Here is an 8,530-nt window from a genome sequence, read left to right on the forward strand (position 1 = left end):
AGTTGCATGCCCTGTTGTCGTCGCATGCTCGAGATGCACCGCTGGGGCTGCACATATAATGGACCAGATTATTAAAACCACTTATAAAATCACTAACAGAAACCACTAACAAAAACTATTAACGAAACCCACTACCAAAAATCACTAACATAAACCACTAACATAAATCACTTGCAAAACCACTAACATAAGCCACTAACAAAACCACTAACAAAACCACTTGCAAAACCACTAACATAAACCACTAACAAAACCACTAACAAAAACACATACATTGTCACTAACAAAACATAAAAAAAGTATATAAACAAATGAATAAGTTACTTAATCCTACTTTTTTTTAAAAAAATATTGCGTACTAACCTCGTCGTTGATGACCTCGACTATATGAGCAACTCCATCCAAACGATATAGTCTGTTTTGATTATCCCCATGGGTTGAATATCTTGCTCGAGCCTTTGTTGGAGCGAATATGGGTCGTTTTCTCTAGGATTTGGTGGGGTATGATAATGAAAAAGTGGTTCGAACTCTTTTATAGCCGAAGCAAGTGTAATTCGAAACACCCTAATTCGAATTACTACTAGAGCCAAAAAAAGAGTAATTTGAATCAGCCATATTCAAACTATATAGAAATGTCTCTTAGTTGATTCATGAACCAATTTTTTATTTGACTGATTTGTGTAATTTTTTGCTCCCCTTAACTTATTTAAGTGATTTACCCTTAAATGTTTTAACTTTTATATATCACTCTTGTACACTATATTTTTGTTCAACCAAAAGAAGAACATATATACTTTTTTATAAATTAAAAATTTATTTAGTATTACAAATTTTTATTAGTTTTCATTATATAAGAAAATATATTATTCTTCATATAAACAAAAAAAAGTATATAATTTTCTTATATTTTTTAAGTAAATTGTTTTTCTGCAAAATTTGAGTTGAATTAGAATGATATTAAAAAATCAAAGTAAATTTTCATGCATTTTTTTTTTTACTTTCAAGTGGGCTAACCATGTCCATCCATTGGACTTAGAAAAAGTTATGTATTTTTTGTTCAGACTTGTATAATGAAATTTTTAATGGTCGTTATATCTCATTTTACGTGGGTTGTGAAAAATATTAATTAATTTCGTACATAGGTGGTGTGAGTTATGAATAAAAGCCATAGTGCTACTCATTAGTCCATTAAAAGTGATATTAATTTATTAAGTTGAATCGGTATAGCAGTTAATTCACTAATTTATTTAAATAAATATTAAACTATTCGAATTCCGCCTAAAGACATAAAAGAAATTAGTAACCAATGTGTGGGGACAATTGTCCTCGTTAAGTTTATTAAAAAAAACAATAATATATGGAAAGGGAAATAATTGCCCCATTCTTATAATTCATTTGCTCTTCACACTAAAAAAGAATTGTGTGTAAGAAAAAATTGTTTTTAAATATTAATAGGATGATAATAATTATTATATTATATATATTTAAAACAAATAATAACAAAAATAATAATAATTCAATTAGTTAGTTACCTAAAGTCAAATATAACTTTTTAAATATAAATGAGATTATTAGTATTTAGTAGTTTTTTTATATAATATATATTAATTACTTATTTATTTTTTATCATTTCATTTAATTTAGTTTTGGTCTTACATATAATAATTATTTTTGTTAAAAAGTTTTTACCATAAATATTATAAAATATTAATTTTGCAATTAAATGCTAACAAATTATTTAAATATTTACATAAGATAAAAAGAGACATTATCTTATTTATACCTATATAATATATATAAAGAGAATTGTGATTGTTTTAATTTAAATTTTTTTTCTCACAAAGTTTTTGTTTCTCACACAATTTTCATAAAAATTTAAAATTATTTAATTTGAATTATATTTTTTATAGATTCTTTAATTATTAAATTAATACAAAAAATTAATAAAAACATAATTTAACAGATATGAGATACTTAACATCACACTGGTATTAATAATACATGTATCATGTAATAATACCAAAATATTGTAATGAAAAAAAAATACTTTTAACATAAATTAATATATTTTTTAATGTGTTAATTATATTTATTTATTAAAAACTTGATTACCTAACCTACACTGATATTTAAATATCTAAATATATTGATATTACTTTTTTTATAATTTTTATATATCTTCCTATTATTATAATTTTTTGGTTCAGTTATTGAAAAAAATTCTACAAAAATAAACTTGTGATAAACTTAAAAGTCGCTAGAGATGATGACAGAGTATGTATTAGTTTGGATTGGCTCTTTTTAGTAAAAAAAAAAAAAAAGTTGTTTTTTAATAGGAAAAGTATAAGAAACCAAAAGCTTATCAACCAAAAATTAAACAAAACTATATTAATTTATATCAATAATTAATTAATTTTAAATTTTTTAAATTCAAAATTTAAAAAATTTTAAATTGATTAAATAAACTTAATTAAAACCTATAAAAACCTTCCTCTTTTTTCTCACATTAATCTATCCACTTCTAACAATCACAAATTCGAAAAATATATAAAAGAACATCCATTTAATATGAAAAAGAAACATTCTAATACTTAGTAGAAGAAACATCCATATATATTAACTCGTAAAAATTTTGAATTCATCCAAAGGTATTTAACTGAATTTTGATTGATATGCTTTTAGTTCCCTAGCTTTACTCTTTTTAATAATATTTTTATTCAATTTAAAACTTATTTAGATACGTCTTAAAAAAATATTTTTATTAAAAAAGATAAATTATTTGTTTTTCCTAAAAACTAACAATATTTTACTTTTAATAAGACAAACGCCAAAAAACGTTTTTAATATTTAAAAGTTCTTTTTAAAAATAAATATTTTTTTTAAAAGCTAATCTAAACTGATCTATATCTTTGAAGAAAAATTCCATCCTCTACTTCTATATCTTGTCAATTTATAGAGTATAAGATTAATCTGACCAATTTGATACTGCCAAGAGTCAATTCTAAAGAATTCAAAAAATATATGTTTCCGCCTAATGCAAAAGGTAGATAACTTCCTACATACATTACAAGCTTCATTCTTTGACGTGTTACATCAAATCGAGATCCTTCGAAAACCTCTTTTTAAATAATAAATCTTGATCATTTCGAACAACAATTATTCTAATACTTTCTATTTCAATTGTGTTTGTTGCTAAAATAATCATTTAGCTTAAATTTATTTGTTGTTAAAAATAATTATTTAGTTAATTTTTTTTACTTAAAATCATCATTTAATTAAATTTACTATCAACTATTATTAAATTTATTGTTGTCTTGTTGAAATAATTACTTAATTAAATTTTTTATTGTTAAAAATGATCATAGATGATAATTCTTTGTTGCTAAAAAAATTAATACTTAATTTTTATTAATGTATTATATTTGTAAAGCATTTTAATTTTTTGTTTAATTTTATTTTTATAATTGTATATTTTTATTTATTATGATCGGATCAACTTCATAAATCAGTAACTCTTCGATTAAACCAGTGACTTGCGACCCGGTTTTATATGATCGGCTCAATGATCAGTTTCTAATAACTTATGTCTCTTTCAGTCTCTCTCTCACTCTGTCTGTCAAACACCTTAACCGCCGCCTACTTCTTTCTCCAGTATCACTCTCATTTCTTTACTTCGACTTTAGCTGTGCTAGTTTTCTCTCCACCGTTGCTGTTGCTATGTAATGTCTCTCCGGCGAGGCTGCAACCTGTGACCTCGACACCGATCTGCTCTCCTCTGGTGTTATGTGCTTCTCTCCGCTGCTGTTGCGCTCTCTGCTCACCCAGTCGCGGTCACTTCCTCTGTACTCTCTCTCTCGCCGCTGATCAGTTTTCTCCAACGGTCTGCTCTCTTCTAGTTTTGTGTCTCTCTCAATATCTTGATTTCTGATTAATTGATATTGGATATTGATGACTTGATATAAGAATATGGATTAGTTTAATTTTTAAAATTTCTATTTTATTAAGTTAGTTCTGGTTTTGCCTCTTTATTAGGTGAATATACAGTGTGTGATTAAGCTTGATTAAATTCAGCGGGAGCTCTTTAATCTTTGTGATTTCTGTTCTGCCAAATGGAGCCTTACTTTGCTTATGTATGATTAAACCTTGTTATTTTATGAATGAATCAACTAATTAATATTCCGGAGCCTTAATTTTCTTCTTTGTTGCTTGTCATTTGAATTTAATTAAAGATTGGAAGGAAATAGGCCTTAGTTTGGAATTCAAACCATAAAGTCTGGAATTTTGATTCTACAAACCATAACTTCCTGTGGATGAGCTTGAGGTTTTCATGTCTTTTTCATTAGTAAGTACTGACATATACGTTGGAGCTTATATCTTGATGAACCTGATGACTTAACATCTGGCCAAATGAAACAGTAAGGCATGTTCAAATTTGATTCTGGGGACAGATCCTAAGCTTAATTATATTATTTTTAATACTGTGTGCTCGCACTGAATTTGCTATAGTTGGAACTGTAATAGTTGGTTCATATGGAGCTCCCTTCTCTGTTAATGTCATAGACACATTTTAGTTCCCCAAGCTAATCCTTAGCACCTCTTTAAGCCTTTAGATAGTAATGTTGTCGGCTTTGGATATTGTTGTTACATTTTTCCGGAGTTATCTTTGTAAAAGTTTCTGACATGATCTTTAAAGTTAGGCGGTTCCTTGCCATTCATGATTTCCGAAAAATAAACAAATAAAAAAAGGGGAAAAAAAAGAGAATGTAATAATGATGCATATGTAGGGGGAGAAGATTTTCAATAATAGATTGTCCAAATTTCAAACACACTAACTTGATTCTTTCAATTTACATTTATTCCCTTTGATCTAACAGGTTAATTAACTTATGAAATTTCCATTGTCACCAGCACGTGGTAAGACTTTGAGGAATTCCAGCTTTCATGACATTTGGTTACTTTTCAAAGCCAATATTTAAATCTAATTCTAACAAATGAGGTCAATTCCTATAGCTACAGGAAAGCAAACAAAAGCATTAGGAAGAAAGATATAGTGACACACGGAGCTATGTCTGTATGTTAAGGAAATAAAAAAGAAAGATTTGAGAAGTTTTAAGAAGAAATAAAAAATATAAAGGAAGAAGTAGAAGCAGGTTTCCCAAAACTTGATGGTACTGTTTTGCAGCAAAATTCATCATAGTTTCTAATGGCTAAGTGGCGGGTCTTCCATTGTTTGTTTGCCTCATTTGTGTTTGGTAATATTTTGGCATACATTATGTAACAAGAAATCAATGACAATATGTGCATGTCATGTCTTTTATGAACCTATTGTTGGCTACCTTTGTTTCTCAGGGTGAATTCTAATCATTGTCCATGAGTCTCTATGATGAATTCAAAGAGATACTAAAGATTCAGAAGTTTCGAAGATTGGTGTCATATACTGGATTTTACTGCTTTGCCACACTCATAAGCTATGCTTATCTTAGCAATACGTGCGTCTAATGTTGTCACAGCCTTTTTTTTTTATACTAGATTTTGAATTTTTTACAAGATTGGTTTGAATGCTAATCTCTGGAGTCAATATATGATTTTGGTGTTTCAGAACCCGGGCCGGATATTCCAGAGCCGATCAATTCTACGCATCATACCCGGCTGGTACTGAGCTTTTAACAGATACTTCCAAGGTATTTGCCATTATATAATTTAGAAAATGCGCATCTTTTATAAATTTTTCCTTAAGGATAATAGTAGTGTTTGCAAATTGTTATTAGTTGTACAAAGCTGCTCTTGGAAACTGCTTTGAAGCTGAAGAGTGGGGTCCAATTGAGTTCTGCATCATGGCCAAACACTTCGATCGTCAAGGGAAGGCTCCATATGCATACCATTCAGTAAGTTTCAAGCCTATATGTGACTCTCTATTTTGATTTTTCTTAATTTTAGAATTGTTTATATTAATTCTGGAATCAGAACAATTTTTACTTTTTTACCACTGATTGATACTTAAAGACATTGCTTTATAAATCCTAGTTTTATGTGAAACTCGAATCTTATGATTCTTTCATTTTAGAGTAATTGGTCAAGTTGGTTCATCAAATTTCAGGCACGAATCAATTTAATCATTTGAATTTCTTGGTTCCTCGCGTTCTGTATCTGAATCTTTTTAACAGCTATTAAATTTTAATAAATTCCTTTAACTTCTACAAGGATAGTACAATAAAATCACAACTACTTTTCAAATCCCTTCCATTTCCTTTCTTCTCCACCAAAATGAAATTACTAACACAGCCTAGTGAATACACTTTTAGTCAAATTCAGAGTTATTCCTGGCCATTTGTCATTATAGCACTATTATTAAGGAACCATTGTACAGTCTCTCTTCCTGGCTAAGTGACTTTGTGAGGTCCACTTCATAGTTTCATCTAAAGTAATATAGAGAAATCATTGATAAGTAGGTGCATCAATATTTGCTTGGAAAATTGACTTTTCAAAGGATAATGCAAGTATATGGGAGAGTATGTAAAGGATGGATTTTTTCAGTCCTGTCATTGAATGTTTGAGGAATATCATAGTTGCTGGTATTGGAGAGTTAAAAGATGAAATAAAAATGCTTAAATTTTAGAATTTAGGTCCTACACTAGTGTAAGATAGGTAAGTTCTGAAAATAGAAAATATGAACAAAGAGAAAAGTTATATGGTAAAGCATAATCATAGAAACGTATTGGAGGAATTATGATTGAAGTCTTTAATAATATTTGCAATTGCAAGTATCTCGTAAAATACTTTTCCTTCTTAACATTTTGTTGACGGCTAAGCATTTCATTGGACGTAATCCAACCATGGGAGGTGTACTTTTAGTCGGGACTGCAAGATTTTAAACATGTTTCTAATCCTTTTAAATGGAGCAAATTATGGTTTTGGTTTCTCAAATTTTTTTTTTTTATCCAGATCTTTTCAAAAATGCTTGGTTTTAGTACAATGATTTTGTACAATGCATGTATCCACATTGGTCCTCAAGAATGAGGAATACAAGGACTAAAACAAGCTTTCTAGAAAAGTTTGGAATAAAGCCAAAAAAAAGTTGATGGAGGGACTAAAACTAGAATTTGCTATATTTACAAGGACAAGAAAACATATTTAAGCATAACTGCTTGCCTTCAACATTGCACACTTTTTTTTTCGTTTTTTATTATGCTGTATTTGTTTTTGGTCTGTTTGAAGTGTATATGGAAGGTATAGGTAGTTTAGCCCACAGCTTAGTGGTTAAATCTCTACATCCAAGCTTAAGAGCGTGCTTGGATAAAACATTTGGAATGTATTTTTTAAAATCCTTTAACTTAAAATGTGTTGTTTGGACATTAATACAAAGAAGTTTATAAATTCCAAGGATCTTACTAGAGTAGAGAATCCAAGATACCTCGGGAGAGAAGGAATCAAAACTCTTTTTATTATCCTTTCATGAAAACTTGATTGATAATATAGAAAGAAAAGAATTTGCAATCAAACTTGCCACATATGTATCCCTTTTTATCTTTTCTTGCTGCATATACAAATAAGGTATTTTAAAGTTCCATGTATTTGGATTTTGGCAATTTACTCATATTGCATTTTAAATTCTTTAAAATTTTAAAATACCTTATCCAAACTAAGGTCCCCAGACCATCACCTCCTTCCCCTTAGTATCTTAGGTCGAAAAAGTTTCATAGGCAAAGGATTTTGAGTTTTCACCCTCCTCTTTCCATTACATGTTAGACATCTACATTTTGAAAAAGGATTCATAGTCTTTTAAATTCAAGGGAGGATCACTTTAAAATTAAATTCTTAGATGTTAGACATCTACATTTTGAATGAGGTTGCTGGGAGAGGTTCAGCATATTTGGGTTAAGTTGAAACATGATACATGATAGGTACAATGACATTATTTGATGCAGATAACCGACTCCATCTAGCAGGAAAAATGTTTTGTTGTTTTTTAGAACATTTTACTTTTAACTACATTGTATTTTGGCTTCTTACAGAAATACATGGCACACTTGCTTTCACTTGGACAGCTTGATGGAAGTGGTTAATGGGAGAAGTTAACCATTTAACTCCGATGATATTTGATAATTTGGGAGTTGTTTTAATATAATAAATTACATAGCCATATGAAAATTACTTGATGATTGAGTACTTGCTCAAGTTTTGGGCTGCCATGTATGCTATAACCGGCTTTTTAAGATCAAGGAATATAGTATCTTGAGCATTGATTCTGTTTTTTGTCTTAGAAAAAAAAATAGATTTATCATGCGTCTTGTCCATATACAAACTTTTTCTATTCTTTCCAAGATATTGTATGACTTGTTGCTTGCCAATAAGTACAACATTAACTACCTTCTCTGTTTTTTAATATTCTACTCTTGAACCATGAACACCTAGTAGTTGTGCAAATGTAGAAGATGATAGAGGCACCGAAAGAAAATTTAAGTATAGCAGAGTAAAAAGGGGAATTAAGGAAAAAGAGAGGGTATTTTGGAAAAAAGAATATAAAAAAATG

At 28.9% G+C, this 8,530-nt stretch overlaps 1 protein-coding gene across 2 annotated transcripts; it reads left to right on the plus strand.

The window, feature by feature from the left end:
- The first annotated feature begins 3,530 nt into the window (after positions 1-3,530).
- On the plus strand, positions 3,531-8,247 carry LOC112748918 (uncharacterized). 2 transcript variants are annotated; one of them, XM_072219169.1, is made up of 7 exons: positions 3,606-3,880; positions 4,875-4,914; positions 5,011-5,252; positions 5,350-5,489; positions 5,600-5,681; positions 5,769-5,885; positions 8,013-8,247. In XM_072219169.1, the coding sequence occupies exons 4-7, from the start codon at positions 5,371-5,373 to the stop codon at positions 8,061-8,063; spliced, it is 369 nt and encodes a 122-aa protein (XP_072075270.1). In that variant the 5' UTR covers positions 3,606-3,880; positions 4,875-4,914; positions 5,011-5,252; positions 5,350-5,370; the 3' UTR covers positions 8,064-8,247. The 2 variants fall into 2 exon arrangements, with proteins under 2 accessions (XP_025652960.1, XP_072075270.1); XM_025797175.3 differs by lacking the exons at positions 4,875-4,914; positions 5,011-5,252 and having other exon boundaries at positions 3,531-3,880.
- The last annotated feature ends 283 nt before the right edge of the window (positions 8,248-8,530 follow it).

The sequence above is a fragment of the Arachis hypogaea genome, chromosome 2 (assembly GCF_003086295.3).
Source record: "Arachis hypogaea cultivar Tifrunner chromosome 2, arahy.Tifrunner.gnm2.J5K5, whole genome shotgun sequence".
Classification (NCBI taxonomy): Eukaryota; Viridiplantae; Streptophyta; class Magnoliopsida; order Fabales; family Fabaceae; genus Arachis; species Arachis hypogaea.

Coding starts and splice junctions, on each gene's coding strand:
- LOC112748918 (XM_025797175.3), top strand. CDS start 5,371: ATGAGTCTCTATGATGAATTCAAAGAGATACTAAAGATTCAGAAGTTT. Junction 5,682..5,768: donor TTTTAACAGATACTTCCAAG/GTATTTGCCATT, acceptor AATTGTTATTAG/TTGTACAAAGCTGCTCTTGG. Junction 5,886..8,012: donor CTCCATATGCATACCATTCA/GTAAGTTTCAAG, acceptor GGCTTCTTACAG/AAATACATGGCACACTTGCT.